General features: G+C 44.5%; 1 protein-coding gene across 2 annotated transcripts; it reads left to right on the top strand.

Moving 5' to 3' along the window:
- The first annotated feature begins 1,135 nt into the window (after positions 1 to 1,135).
- CFAP20 (cilia and flagella associated protein 20) lies at positions 1,136 to 13,708 on the top strand. 2 transcript variants are annotated; one of them, XM_032325534.1, is made up of 6 exons: positions 1,136 to 1,487; positions 10,776 to 10,855; positions 11,551 to 11,662; positions 12,248 to 12,436; positions 13,043 to 13,153; positions 13,625 to 13,708. In XM_032325534.1, the coding sequence occupies exons 1-6, from the start codon at positions 1,404 to 1,406 to the stop codon at positions 13,628 to 13,630; spliced, it is 582 nt and encodes a 193-aa protein (XP_032181425.1). In that variant the 5' UTR covers positions 1,136 to 1,403; the 3' UTR covers positions 13,631 to 13,708. The 2 variants fall into 2 exon arrangements, with proteins under 2 accessions (XP_032181425.1, XP_032181426.1); XM_032325535.1 differs by lacking the exon at positions 1,136 to 1,487 and having other exon boundaries at positions 10,774 to 10,855; positions 11,451 to 11,662.
- Positions 13,709 to 14,651: the final 943 nt, after the last annotated feature.

The following is a 14,651-nucleotide window of genomic DNA, read 5'->3' as shown; positions in this document are numbered from 1 at the left end:
GCCTGACACCTAATAAATGCTCAACTGATCTTAGCTATTTGTAGCAGTTTTGATGAGGATGTTAACAGCAAACTCCTTTTCTGGCAGCCACAATACCCAGCACAGGCCTGGGCACACAGTGTAATATTGAGGAGATGCTCAGGAGCGATTGGTCTCCAACATTCACGATTTCTTCCACACGTGAAAAATCAGAGCTTATTTTATGTCTTTTTTTATTTTAAGATTTTATTTATTTATTTGACAGACAGAGATCACAAGTAGGCAGAGAGGCAGGCAGAGAGAGAGGAGGAAGCAGGCTCCCTGCTGAGCAGAGAGCCCCATGCGGGGCTCGATCCCAAGACCCTGAGATCAGGTCAGACCCTGAGATCATGACCTGAGCCGAAGGCAGAGGCTCAACCCTCTGAGCCACCCAGGCGCCCCTATTTTATGTCTTTTAAAACCTGTTCTAAATATTAATTGACTTAAAACAGCTATTGATTCAACTCAACCAACTCAACTTTATTTTGTTTTATTTTATTAATTTCTGCTTTTATCTTAATGCTCAGGCTTTTGGTTTGCTAGTGCATTGAAAGTAATACATTTTCTGAGAGCACTGGTTTGCATCCCACGAGATAACGGGGTGTATTCGTAGCGACTCCCTTGATAATTAAGCAATGATGCGTATAAGGCGCTTAGCACAGTGAGTACACAGTAAGGGTCGGCTGCTTTAATATTATCCTGCACTTGGCCAACATCTATTTGACAGTCTCAGGACACCAGGTAAGCAATTGCTTAGCCACGCTACCTTCCGCGCCTTTCTCCACTTTCCTTTTGCCCTTGTAACTCCTCCCAGACCCCCAGGGGGCGGGGCCAGGTCTTCACTCCCCAGACCCTACCCAGCCACGTTTCCTTGACACCGGGTTCGCGTACCACACATTCCACAATCCTCTATCTCCTTCCGCCTTCTAAAAGCAACTCTGAGGGACTACCAAGGAAAAATAGTTCCCTGACAACTGAGTTCTTTCCACAAGGAGGCGGAACTGGGGCGGGACTTAAGAGCGGAAGGGACAGGAAGTTCGTGATTCTTGTGGCAGGATTGGACTCCGCGCGCTCAGGGGGCGGGTCAAATAGGCGGAGGGATCCATGTTACGCGGCGCACGTCCCGTCGCCTCCATTTAAGGCGGGAGGAGCGGCGCGGGCGGCAGTTGCTGTGGTTTCCGAATTGAGGTTGCGTTAATTTTGTGAGAGCTGAAACTCGAGGACTTAAGAGTCTGGCTCCCAAGTTTAGCCGCGGGGAACTGTAGATCAGGCGGCCAGGAGCGCAGCTTCTCATCTTCGAACCAGGACCGGCCCCTGCTTTCCCTTAGCCACTTGGTGCTCGTATCGAGGTCGGCTCCGGGGCGGCTGGGAAGGCCGCGGGCGAGATGTTCAAAAACACATTCCAGAGCGGCTTCCTCTCCATCCTCTACAGCATTGGCAGCAAACCCCTGCAGATCTGGGACAAAAAGGTTAGGAGCTGGGAGGCGGTGGCAGGGCGGGGTGCAGGGGCCGCGCCCCCTCCTCCGGGGGTTCGGGACGGGATGGCGGGTAGTTGTGCCGAGTTGGAGCTCCGGGGAGGCCAGGCGGGCGCTGCTGTGACCTGTCCCCAGGCTGGTGTGACAGAGGCGCGAGGTATGGACGTCTTGTCAGCAAGGGGATGGGGGTTGCGTGTAGGGTGCGCGTGGCTGGTGTTTAAGTGTCTTGCGGCTGTGGTGTGGTTGTGGTCCCTCGCCACTGTCTTGACTTGGTCAGTCAATTCCCCAGAGTCTCGGTTTCCCCATTCATATAATGCCCATATCCTAGCGTGAAATGCATAAACTTAACTGTGGTTGCTTTGGGAACATAGAGATGAAAGAAGCTGCTGTTCACTGATTTCACAAATATTTACTGAGAGCCTGTTTTGTGCCAGGCACTGTGCTGGGCACAAGACACAGAGTCTTTGTTCCAGGCATCCTCACAGGGACAAAGCCAGAAGGCAGTTGTGTTTGGATTTGATTCATTCGCTCCTTTCCTTACAGTGATCTCAAACAAGGTTAGAAGTCGGTGCCCTTAGGCACCTGCTCCACATTCGTTGCTACTTGGGGTCTGTGCTGTGCCTTCCGTGCTTGATGTCTACATCAGGAAAGTTGCAGAATAGTGATAAAGTTTTGTTTGGAGTATAAGCTCAGAGCCAAGTACCAGCCTCACTATTTTTATTGAGGTATCCACTGGATAACACTTTCACTGAGCCCAGGAGATGATGACCCTGCCCTTCGTCTCCTTTATGGAGGTATTGAGTAGGGGACATGTGTGTCTAGCATGCTATGAGTTGGTCTGCATTTTTTGACTTCGTTATTTCATTTCTCATGCCTGTTCTCTGTCAGCTGTACCACCCCCCCACCCCCCATCCCCCGCTTTTTAAGTTAAGACAGGTACTCTATTGTGAAAGACAGGTGATTCCTCAGGGGACAACAGAAAGAAGTGGTATGTTGAATGGTGTTTTTCTAGAGATGGATGTGGAATCATCTACAGTTTATCTGTCATGAAGTCAAGAATCTTGGATTTCTTCTCAGAACAAATCTTTGTCTTCCCATATCCCCAGATAAGCATTTTGGGCCACCTAGAGATTGAGAGAGAACACAGATAGCCTTTTGCCTGTCATCACTAGGGATATCTGCATTTCCAAAGAAGCAGTGAGGGTGGTATGTTCTTAATGTCATTTTTGTAAGGTAGTTGAAAGATCTGAATATAGTGGGTTGTTTGAGCCTTTTGCTTATCTGAAAAACTTGAGCATCTTTCTTCTTTCACAGTGCTTCTATCCACAAGTTCAGGCTAATACCAAGAGTATTACACAGGAAAGCAGTTCCTTAATTTTTTCCCCTGTGTTACTGAGGTTTTTCAGTTCCATGGTTTTGTTCACATTATAGTAAGCACTGTAAACTCTAAATCCCATCTCTGCAAAGAGAACTTGGAGTGAATGTACCTGAGAACTTTGTAAGGATGTGGCTTGACTTAGTTACAGACTGTCATGGAGAGAGTGGCCTTGGTGCCACTGAACATGGAGTTGTAACAAAAGTGTCAGTATGAGGCAATCGAACTAGAGAATGCGACCTAATCTAAGAGGGGTTTACAGAGCAGGTCAGAGAACGTACTCACCCTGAAAAAATTCCAGGGGTGGTGAGACCTTAGCATTTCTGGTAGGTGAAACTTACCAGAGTTGTCCATTTTAACCCTTCCGGAGCTTGGTCTTCTGTAGTGTGTTTTATTTTTTCAAATGCAGCTTTTTGATTAGTCAACATGTTTACACACGGAACATGAAAGCAAAGTAACCATGGTGCACTGTGTCCCTTAACAACGCCACTAGAGGTCAGATGGTACCCTAATGACATAAACACGTGTGAAAACATTAGAACAGCTGGCCAGGGTTACATGGAATAAATTAAACAGACAAAACATTTAGAGTAACACTCATTTCAGGCAAAGTTCTTGTAATAGTAAAAGTTAATTATGTTTCTACTTTTCCTATTTAGACTGAAAAGTGTTTAGGGGTGAATTTTTTTCCCTGGGGCAAGAAAAAGTAAGGAAGGAAAATGGCAAGTAGTTTGGGGTTAGATCCATAGGCTTTGTTGTATGTGTGCCTTTTCTCGGCTATATTACCAAGTCCTCAGGAAGTGCTGGGAATCCAACCCAGTTGGGGAAACACTGGGAATTGATAGACTTACTAAAGATTTGTTGAGCCACAGTTAAGTCACTGGCACTGTGTAGATTTGGGAAGATAAAAAAAGAGAAGAAGACATTTTTCCTGCTCTCAGGGAGTAAGGTATAGTTGTAGTAAAGGCAGTCTGTTGGAGGGAGGGATGGATTGCCTACAATTATCTAGAAATGGCCCTGACCTTTGCCAGTAGTTACATATGGCTATTTTTACTATTTTGATTTCACAAACTTTACTGTTCTCCTTCTGAGTTTATGAAGACAGAATTTCTATACTTGTTTTTTGTGAAGAATAATCTTGGAAAAATTAGGTTTGGCTTCTGTTGAGGCGCTGTGTCTTCTTATGAATGTGAGGAGTGAATGTCATATTCCTAACACCAGTGAATTGACAAACTCCATTTTCACGGGCGTGGTTACTAATATTTGTAACACCTGCGTTTATCCTACACTTGAAGTTCATACTACCTCCCCCCATTCCATCTTTTAAATCTTAATTTAAACATTATTTCATTGGGAGCTTAAGTTAGGTCTCCTGTGTGCGCCTGTGGCCCTCTACAGCACACTTATGGCGGTTGCCAGTTTACTGTGTATTTCCCACTAGACTGCCAGTTCCTTAAGGGGAAAAGTATTTTACCTTGAAACCCCAGGGCTGGAGTTGGGACTGTGTGGATTTGTGTCCTGGGTCTGCCTTCTCTCCTATGCTGTGTAACCTCGGGCAAGTACTTACCTACTCAGTTTTCTCATTTTGTAATGATGCTACCGCCTCCCATGATTATGGTGATTAAATGAAGGTGTATATAAGAAATGCTTGGCAGCAGAGTTATGGCATACAGTATCAAATAGGGTGGGAAACTGAGGGATTTGCTCAAGAGTAAGAAAGTCTGTAACTGATGCGAAGGAATAGGAAGTGCAGTAAAGTCAGACTTCAGAGATTAGGATAATTTTGTTGTTGTACCAGGGCTTTCCCAGTCCCAAAGCCTTAATATGGTTCTTAGGCCATACAGCTCATAGTCTGGTGCCTACTTCAACATGGTCTGGTGCCCACTTCACTGCTTCTCCAGGCTCACCTCCCCCAGGCTCCTCACCTTAGCAGTGACCTCCCACTGAACCTGAAACCCTTCTCGAACCTTCAAGGCTTCTATACCTGCTGGTCCCTCTGCTGGGACCCACCCTTCCACTCTTCATTAGTCTCTAGGTCACAGTGCAAAGGCACTTCCTCAGGTTACATTAGTTTATATTCACTTGTTCCTCCAGGTTAAGTTCATTTGTATCCCCTTAGAGAACCTCTACTTCCTTTTCATCAGACTCCTCATACTTGAAATTAGCTTCTGAAAGTCTGTATGCCTGGCTACACTGTAAACTTCCTGACAGAGATCTCTGCAATTTTTTAAAAAAAATGTTACTTATTTGAGAGCATCAGAGGGGAGGGGCAGAGAGAGAGAGAGAGTCTCAAGTGGACTTCCTGCTGGGCCAGAGGCTGAAGTGGGGTTTTATCTCACCAACCTGAGATCATAACCTGAGCTGAAACCAAGAGTCTGGACCTTAACCGACTGTACCACCCAGGAGCCCCAAGACCTCAGCTGAGGAAAAATTAGGGGTTTCTTGATGTTCCCCTAACTTTTGGGACCAGCAAATACTACATTTACTAAAGGACTTTTTTGTTTAATGTAGACATTACTTCTGGTTTGTAAAGAAAATACCAGATGGTTCTATTCCCATTTATGCCTATATAAAACATACAGTTTTCGTATTTCACATATAAATCTAAGTCTAATATGCTAAAAGTTTACTAGATGAGAATGTTAACTCATACCAGCTTCTCTGCCTTTCTTGCCTCTCACCTTGTCTTTCAGCTGCAGCTGCTCCTTGCCTATTCCAAAGCTAAATATTAGAACCAGACTTTGTGGTTGTTGCTGGATAGTATTAGAGTCCCATTCCCTGTTCCTAATTTTATTTATTTATTTCCCCTGTTCCCAGTTTTAAAAATCAGCTGTTTCCAGAAATGTAGTTTCTATACCCAGTTTTAAATTAACAAACCTTACCAGTGCATTGTTAAACTGCTGCAGTTTCCAGTAGCAGAGGCAAGGGCATTTGGGCAGGAAGGTAGTACAACTGTTTGTTTGGTGGTTTGTTTGTTTTTTTTTGTTTTGTTTTGTTTTGTTTTGTTTTTTGTTTTGAAGACTTTCCCTGGATCAGTCTGATGATGTTTATTATTCGGAGTGACAGCTTTTACTATAATTGGGCAAAGGCATAGGTTTTGGTTATACTTGCCCTTGCAAGGAATTGCTAGGGAGACTGGTTAGCAGTGCATTTAATTGACCCATTGGAGCCTGCAAAGCCCAAGCTTTGAGGCAGAGCTATGCCCAGCTCTCCCCACAGAGGTCTCCCTCTGCCTGCTTTCAGAGTTAGGTCCCAGCCCCTAGCTGCCAGCAGAAACTTTCCTGCTGAAATGGACAGCTCTAACGGCTTAATGTAAATTGGAACATGTGTCATTAAGACTAGGATGCCAGATGGCTGAGGGCTCAGCTGTCCACCGGGATAAGTGGGTGGAGCCAGAGAAATGAAAGGTGGGGGCAGGGAATGCATACAACTCATGTGTTATTTTTAAAACACTTGAAAAAATATGGAGCATTGGCCAGCTTCCTCCCTATCCCAGGAGTACTTTTTTCCCCTCAGCTTGACCCTCCTCCCTGGAGCTTACATTGAAGAAAAAAAAAAAAAATCAGTGTTCTTTTTTAGTTGCCCCAGCAACCATGGAAAGCCTGGGAGAGTGATTGCAAGAAGGACTTGAAGGTTCCCTTCCTGGTGTCTGTCTGCAGGGGCTGAGAACCATTCTCATTTGTAATAACTAGTAGCCTGGGTTCTGTAGCTCGTAGCTTGGGGGTGGTGATGTGGGGGATGGGGTACGTGGGGGTAGGGAGTTCATGGGGAAAAAAAAAAAACAAGATTGGCTTTGTTTATTTTTTGGAGGAATGAAACACTTGTAGCCCACACCTTAATAGTGGGAGAGTGTCATAAAAAAGAATTGACAAGTCAACAGTTGGCACTTGCTCATTTAGAGAGGGAAGTAGAATAAACCTACTTCCACTGTAAGCAATAAATGCTGACCAGTTCATTTTGTCTTCATTTCAAAGCCAGGCCTGCTTAGCGACCTCTGAACTGGAAGGAGCTGAGGAAAGGAAGTTGATGCTTTCTGAGGCCGTGTATCTTGTTATATGTGTTTGTCCGAAGCTGGACTGAGGAGGAGGGGGTGGCTTCCTGGAAGACCTTTACAATTTGAGGCGGTGACAGCCAGATTGCCAGGGAGGGTGGTTGGGAGGACTTGCCCCAAATTGTCCACCCCCTTTTCCCTTTGATCCTAATTTTAGAACCTAGAGAGGTTTGAGGAGGTTTCCTTTAAGTGCTTATTATCTCTGGTTAATTGCGCCCCCACCCCACCCCACCCCTCTTTTCCAGTGAGCATTTGCAGTAAGTATTTTTCCAGTGTGTATTTGACTTAATAAAGGAGAAAAATCATAATTCACTAACAAACCAACTTAATTTGATTTCAGAACTCTGGCAGTTCGTGATATGAGTGAGAATACCTAAAACTCCAGAGAGACTGGTGGCATTCCTTTGAAAAAGCTGCCTTTTTCCCTGACTTCTCTTGTTTTATGGACTACATTAATTAATTTTGTAAGAATTAAGTCTATGAGTGTGGTGGTTGATGTGTGCTGAGAGAAATTTCTCTTTAGGAAGTTATTGAAAGTCTAGCTAAAAATGAGTTTGCCTCTGGGTAAAAGCAGAAGAGAATACATCAAATCTGTTTTGACTTCCAGCCTGTTGGCTTCTGCGTGCAATGTAAGGCATTGTTTTCTTCTGTAAAGACTTGAATAATCATTTGCTGGAGTGAAGTCATCTGCTATAAACTTTGAGATGGGCAGAAGCAAGTTTCCTAACATTTCTTCCCTGTTAAATCTCGCTGGGCTTTCTGGAGCGGATAGATAACTCTCATTGGGCTGGGAGGGACCTTCAGAAGACCCAAGATTTGAGGCCATGCTTTCAAGCAGTGTTGGGTAAATTGCAACAAGTTGCCTTTTAGTTGTCCTTTAGCCCTTAATCTTTTCAAGTTAACCATCTGTTTGATGTTGCATTATGTACCTTTTTTTTTTTTAAGATTTTATTTATTTATTTGACAGAAAGAGAGATCACAAGTAGGCAGAGAGGCAGGCAGAGAGAGGAGGAAGCAGGCTCCCTGTGGAGCAGAGAGCCTGATGCAGGGCTCGATCCCAGGACCCTGGGATCATGACCTGAGCCGAAGGCAGAGGCTTTAACCCACTGAGCCACCCAGGCACCCCCATTATGTACCTTTTAAAGAAAGAATGACGTTATATTAGATGTAACTATAATAATATTAGAACAATTAGAGGTATGTTATAAAATTGTCTTGTTGGAATACTGGCAGCTCTTAGCAATGTGAGAGAATCATGTTATTTGGAAATGGAAATAATTTCTTGTTTGATTCCTCCTTCACCAAAAAGTCGGCTTGATTTTCCCCAGCAGCTGTGGGCTAGCAAACAGAGGAGGAATATTGCCACTTCGCGTTTTTTGCTTCCTGAATATTGCCAGAGTGTTTATATGGGGGATGAGGTGGGCAGTGTTGGCATGTGGTACACAGACCCAGGGCTTTGTGCTCTTAATCTCCCTGGGAAAGAGGCCCAGAATTTGAAGCAGGAGGGCATTGGGTGTCGCCAGCTTTGTTTGAGAAGCACTTCAATGTGACATTTGTGTCTTAAAAACCTAAGAAATGCTGCATTGGCAGAGATCTGGGGCCCGTCCACCATGCATTCTGTCTCTGATAATGGGCACCAAAGGCTGATTTGTGGGAAAGCATTCTTCACGCTGGCAGCTTCCCGGGCTTTGTGACATACCCCAGGCTCTCTGGCTTCCTATAATAGCCCATGGTGGATGTGTTATCCAGGAATTTTTTAAAAATCCTCCTTGAATCTATTCATCCTTGCCAACTCTCAGGGTGACAAATTCCAGAAGTCAGCAAATATTTGAATGCTTAGTTTATGCCTAGCATAGTACTAAGCATTGTAGAAGATACAAATGATGCTTAATACTTGATCCCTACCTTTGGGCTTAGGCTTTTTCAAGGAGGCAAGACTCAGTTGCATCTTTCAGGAGGAGATGGGCAGTAGTAACATCTGATCTCACATAGGAATACCAAGCACACCATAAGTGGATCAAATTCATAGTAACAGAGTTCATAGAGACTGAGGTCTAAACACAAAATGCCATATTATTAATGAGCAGTTTTGAAAAATACAACTGTCAGACTTGACACTATGCTCTCTCTTAATGTGCAAGACCAATGGAAAAACAAAGGATTGAGTCATTGACCATGACAGGCCAGTACAGCCGTTTTCACTATACCTGGAAAAAGACTCATGGTTTTGGAGCATACTGTTCTAAAGCTGGTAGATCTTTTTCATTTGTGAATACATTCAGCCCTAATAGGCCAGCCCCGTGTTGAAAATGCCTGTGCCTTTCTCTGCTCCGTCCATATTAGGTGCTTCCGAGTTTAGAGCTTGAAGGTAATTCTGCTTTCCTGAATTATTTTGAGAAGGGAAATCCATATTGAGTATTGATCTCTCCCCATATTATACCTCCTACATATGCAGCAGACAGTACAAGACAATGTGGGATGAGGTGCTAAATTAAGACCTCTAGGCTACATGAGCCAGACAAATCAGAAAGAAGAGAGGTCGGTGTGGGATGAAATGCTGAAGAAGGCTTCTGTGTATGGCAAAGATGAGACTTGAATTCTTACTTTAGAAAGTGAAATTTAGGGGCACTTGGGTGGCTCACTCATTAAACGTCTGCCTTTGGCTTAGGCCATGATCCCAGGGTCCTGCAGTTGAGCCCCACATTGGGCTCCCTGCTCAGCAGGAAGCCTGCTTTTCCCTCTCCCACTCCCCCTGTTTGTGTTTCCTCTCTGGCTGTCTCTCTGTCAAATAAATAAATATTTTTTTAAAAAATAGTTGAAATTTAAGAGACTCTTTTTTTTTTCTTTAAAGATTTTATTTATTTGACAGAGATCACAAGTAGGCAGAGAGGCAGGCAGAGAGAGAGGAGGAAGCAGGCTCCCCACTGAGCAGAGTCCGATGCGGGGCTGGATCCTAGGACCCTGAGATCATGACCTGAGCCAAAGGCAGAGCTTTAACCCACTGAGCTACCCAGGTGCCCCGAAATTTAAGAGACTCTTAACGATTGAGAACAAACTGAGGGTTGTTGGAGGGAAGTGGGTGGGGATGAGCTAGATGGTGACGGCATTAGGGAGGGCACTTGTGATGACACTGGGGGTCGTATCCCCCCAGTGCAGTGATGCATTGAATTCTACTCCTGAAACCAGTATTACACTATGTTAACTAACTAGAATTTAAATTTAAAAAAGAAAGAAAGAAAGCAGCTTTAAAAAAAATTAAAAACGGGAATTTAGGGAACAGAAGATAGGGAAACGTGAAGTAGGAGCACAGCACTAAGCATTGTAGAAGATAGAAATGGTGCTCCATACTGAGGGCGGAATGCTTTCATGTTTTGGTTGCCACCCTCCTTCTCAGTGGCACCCAGCATTTGTCCTTTCTGGAGAGAGTGTGTCAGGCAGTGCGGGGGCTGTGGAAAGCCTGGTCATTCATCCTGACTCTCGGGATCCTCATTTGTGTTCTCTGGGTGTCAGTGTCCACGTCTGTGAAATACCAGCTACCTTGTCTTGTGATTTTGGTTGTCATTTGGACTAAGTCAGAGAATGTAGATGAATGTCCCTCGTGCCCAGTCTGTACAACATTGTCCTGACGGATGGATTGCCAGCTCACCTGCAGCTCCTGTGCTGGCTGATGGGACCCTGTAGAGAGGGAATATCATGGCTTGCTGACACATAAGCTCAGTATGCCATGTCACACGGTTCTGTCATGCCCCGAGGGTTACTGTGGTCTCCTTTACATGGTTCCATTTGGCCTTCAAAATCTTAACAAAGTTATTGCCAAATATTTCAGTACTGATCAGTTTAATTTTCTTCATTGTAGGTACGGAATGGCCACATCAAAAGAATCACTGATAATGACATCCAGTCCCTGGTGCTAGAGATTGAAGGAACAAATGTCAGGTAGGCAGTCCCTCTGTTCGCCCAGAGACACTGCACTGGCGAGGCAGTGCATGGTAGGGGTTCATAGAGCACAGACCGTGGGGCCGATGACCCGGTGGGGATCTAGCTCTGCTGCTCACACCTGGCCTTGGGCAAGTTTCTTAAGTCCTCAGTTTCCTAACCTGTAAAATAAGGATAATGGGGTTATTGTGAAGATTGAGTAAGTGAATTGTGTGTAAACACATTAAACGCCTGCTCAGCCCATAGTAAGTGCTGTGGGTTAGTTAAATTATTATTAATACGACCAAGGCATGCGGACATGCGTGGAGGGGTGGTACTAATCATCCAGTGGGTGACCTGGGCCACAGTGAGGTTTTCCCAGTTATTGTGGTCTTAGTTTGGGTTTTCTATTATTGGATGGCTCTCTTAGACCAGAGGGGAGTTGTCTTCACTGGAGGAAATTGCTCAGCTCGCCAGCCAGGCTTTGTTTTTCAGGTATTTTCTTGTTGATATCTAGCTATGTGTGAAGCTTGTGTTTTGGAGTCCAGTATTTTTTTCTTTTTTTTTAAATCATCGGGATTGAGGGATAATTGGATGATGTGTCTGGATCTTCTAGATCTACTCTCCAGTTTACCTCTTGGACCACGTGTTTTTGTGGTGTGTTCCACAGAAGAAAAGGCAACTGGTATGTTTATCAGTGTCTCCTCTTTCTGCAGCACCACATATATCACGTGTCCTGCAGACCCAAAGAAGACGCTGGGGATTAAACTTCCCTTCCTTGTCATGATTATAAAAAATCTGAAGAAATATTTTACCTTTGAAGTACAGGTTAGTAGATGGATTTGTGTATACTCTTAGCTCTACCAAAGGGATACCCTATCAACTTGCAAGAGAAAGTAGCTCTAGGAAAGTATACTTATTCTTTTGTGTGTCTTTTCTGCCTCTGCTAGACACTTGGTGCAGCCATTATTATTATGACATAAATTTGGTATTAGTAACAACTTTAATGCCAAGTTTTTAAAGCAGCAGGAAGCTCCTAGGAAGTCTGAACAATAGCTATGGCATCGCAAAGCTTGAAGGTTAGAGTGTGTCTGTTCACTGCTGGTTATTGTTGGTCTTCGTTGTAGTACTTGTGATTTTTCAAATGGAAGAATGTTTATGAAATCATTCTATGGTCTGTGGGCCCTCGGCTGTGTCATGTGCCCTAAAGCAGCTGATGTCTCAGCAACTGACAAGATAAACTTGCTGCTTCCGGGCCATCTGCATCCAATGTGACCTGTATCTGGTCTGTTTATTCTCCCTTGGGCCTCAGCCTTGGGAAACCAGGCTGTGGGAGTTCAGTCCCTTGCGTCACCAAGGTTGTCTCCTTCTTCCAAAGTAGAGTTACTATGGCTCTTTTTCTGTGTTTCATAGGTACTAGATGACAAGAATGTGCGTCGGCGGTTTCGGGCGAGTAACTACCAGAGCACCACCCGAGTCAAACCCTTCATCTGTACCATGCCCATGCGGTTGGATGATGGCTGGAACCAGATTCAGTTCAATCTGTCAGACTTCACTAGGCGGGCGTACGGCACAAATTATATCGAGACCCTAAGAGTCCAGGTACTAGCTCCTTTCCTGATGGAGGCCTGAACAGGAGAAGGGAGTGTGCTCTGCCTGCTGCTGGCTTGTGGCTCTTGTGACAGAACAGTGTGGCTTTCTGGCTGAGGGGCCCAAGTCACTGTCCAGAGGGCTCAGAAAGATCCAAGACACATTCAGGGGTCTGCTCAGATATAGTGGGAGAGCATAGCAAGCAAAATATCCCTCTTGCCTGAACCCACACCAAGCCATGCTGAGGAGATGCCAAAAGAGAGGAAGCTTTGACAGCATCATGGGAGGGGCTCCAGGAGAAGCAAGAAAAGAGGAAGGCCAATCATATTTTGTTTCCTTTTTTTTTTTTAAAGACAAGGTTGTCACACATCCTGCTTTTTTTTTTTTTTAAAGATTTTATTTATTTATTTGTCAGAGAGAGAGATCACACAACCAGGCAGAGCGGTAGGCAGAGGCGGAGAGGGAAGCAGGCAGGCTCCCTGCTGAGCAAGGAGCCCCATGCAGGGCTCGATCCCAGGACCCTGGGATCATGACCTGAGCCGAAGGCAGTGGCTTAACCAAATCAGCCACCCAGGCGTCCCCATATTTTGTTTCTTAAAATAAGTCTTGCACCCACAGATTCATGCAAACTGTCGCATCCGACGGGTTTACTTCTCAGACAGACTCTACTCAGAAGATGAACTGCCAGCAGAGTTCAAACTGTATCTCCCAGTTCAGAACAAAGCAAAGGTAAAGGGGCCTTCCTTGGAGGAGGCCAGACGGTGAGTTGGGGAAGTGTGCTCTTCTGAGGTCAGCTGTAGAGCCTCTCCATGGTGACATGGGGGCTGGAGTACTTTTCATCCTAAGATCTTCCTAAGGTCTCCTTCCATCACCACTGAATCAGGATCAATCCTGTGAAATGTTTTGTTACTGCTGTCCCCACCTCCGCAAGGTGTTCCTGCCCCTCCCTGCTTCCTGCTCAAGCCTTCCTTGGAGAATGTCTTCCATCCGAACCTCTTTAGTGGCTCATCGGTCTCCTCTGACAAAATGGCAGCCACTTACTTGCCTGACTGCTGCTGACATTATTCATTTCCGTACAGCCCGGTGTCCCCTGCAGTGTCACCAGAGTCTGGAGGGGGGGTGTTTCGTGTCATTGGCACTGACCATCTATTTTCTGATAACTTAAACTGATGCTTCTTCTGTTTGTTTCTTTTTCTCCAGCAATAACTGGAATGCAACTCAAGGGATAGCCCCTGGACATGGCTCTTAGTTTAAAAAGGAAACTGTCTGGAGGACAATGCGAAAAAAAAAACAAAAACAAAAACAAATATTTCTATTAGTTTACTGTGCTGTGGTTCTTTTATCTATTACATGGCGTCCCCTGTTGTGGACACCAGTGACCATGCCATAATGCCATAATTGCATTGTAAGTACAGTGAGGAATAAGCCGTCCTTTGGAACATGAATGGTGGAGTTTATCCTGCTGCCTGCCTCAGTGTGTGGGGAGATACACTTACCACGAACTTACAGATTTAAAGATGTCCCGTAAGGCAACTTCAGACCAATATTTCTTCCTACGGTTTATTCATTGTTTTATATATTATCTAAATATATGTATATGCTGTGTAATACTCATAATTCAGAAATGAATAAAATACTATATTCTTGGTTTGTAAATTTGTTTTTAGTTTATTTTTTTAAATATATTTTTTTCCTTTATCATGTGAAGATAGAACTCTTTCCAAAGAACATCCCCTACACTCTTGCTCTGGAGTAGCTTGCGGTAAGCGCGTAAAGAACAAGACAGATCTGTAGATACTGATGCAGAACAACTCCCAAGATAAACTAAATGGAAAAAAATTTGCCCAGCATATGACCAGTAGAGTCATTTTACTAGGGTTTAGGGCCCATGTCAAGCTTAAGACAAAATGGCTTCTAGTCTAGATGGCTTTTTTTTTTTTTCCAGTTCTTTTTATTTTTATTTTTATTTTTTTTTTTTTTAAAGATTTATTTATTTATTTATTTATATGACAGACAGAAATCACAAGTAGGCAGAGAGGCAGGCAGAGAGAGGAGGAAGCAGGCTCCCTGCTGAGCAGAGAGCCTGATGTGGGGCTCGATCCCAGGACCCTGAGATCATGACCTGAGCCGAAGGCAGAGGCTTTAACCCACTAAGCCACCCAGGTGCCCCTCCAGTTCTTTTTATTATCTATTTATTTATTTTCTTATTTATTTAAGAGAGAGTTGG

Source organism: Mustela erminea, chromosome 19 (assembly GCF_009829155.1).
Source record: "Mustela erminea isolate mMusErm1 chromosome 19, mMusErm1.Pri, whole genome shotgun sequence".
NCBI classification, from domain to species: Eukaryota; Metazoa; Chordata; class Mammalia; order Carnivora; family Mustelidae; genus Mustela; species Mustela erminea.
This window is presented reverse-complemented; position numbering and strand designations above follow the sequence as displayed.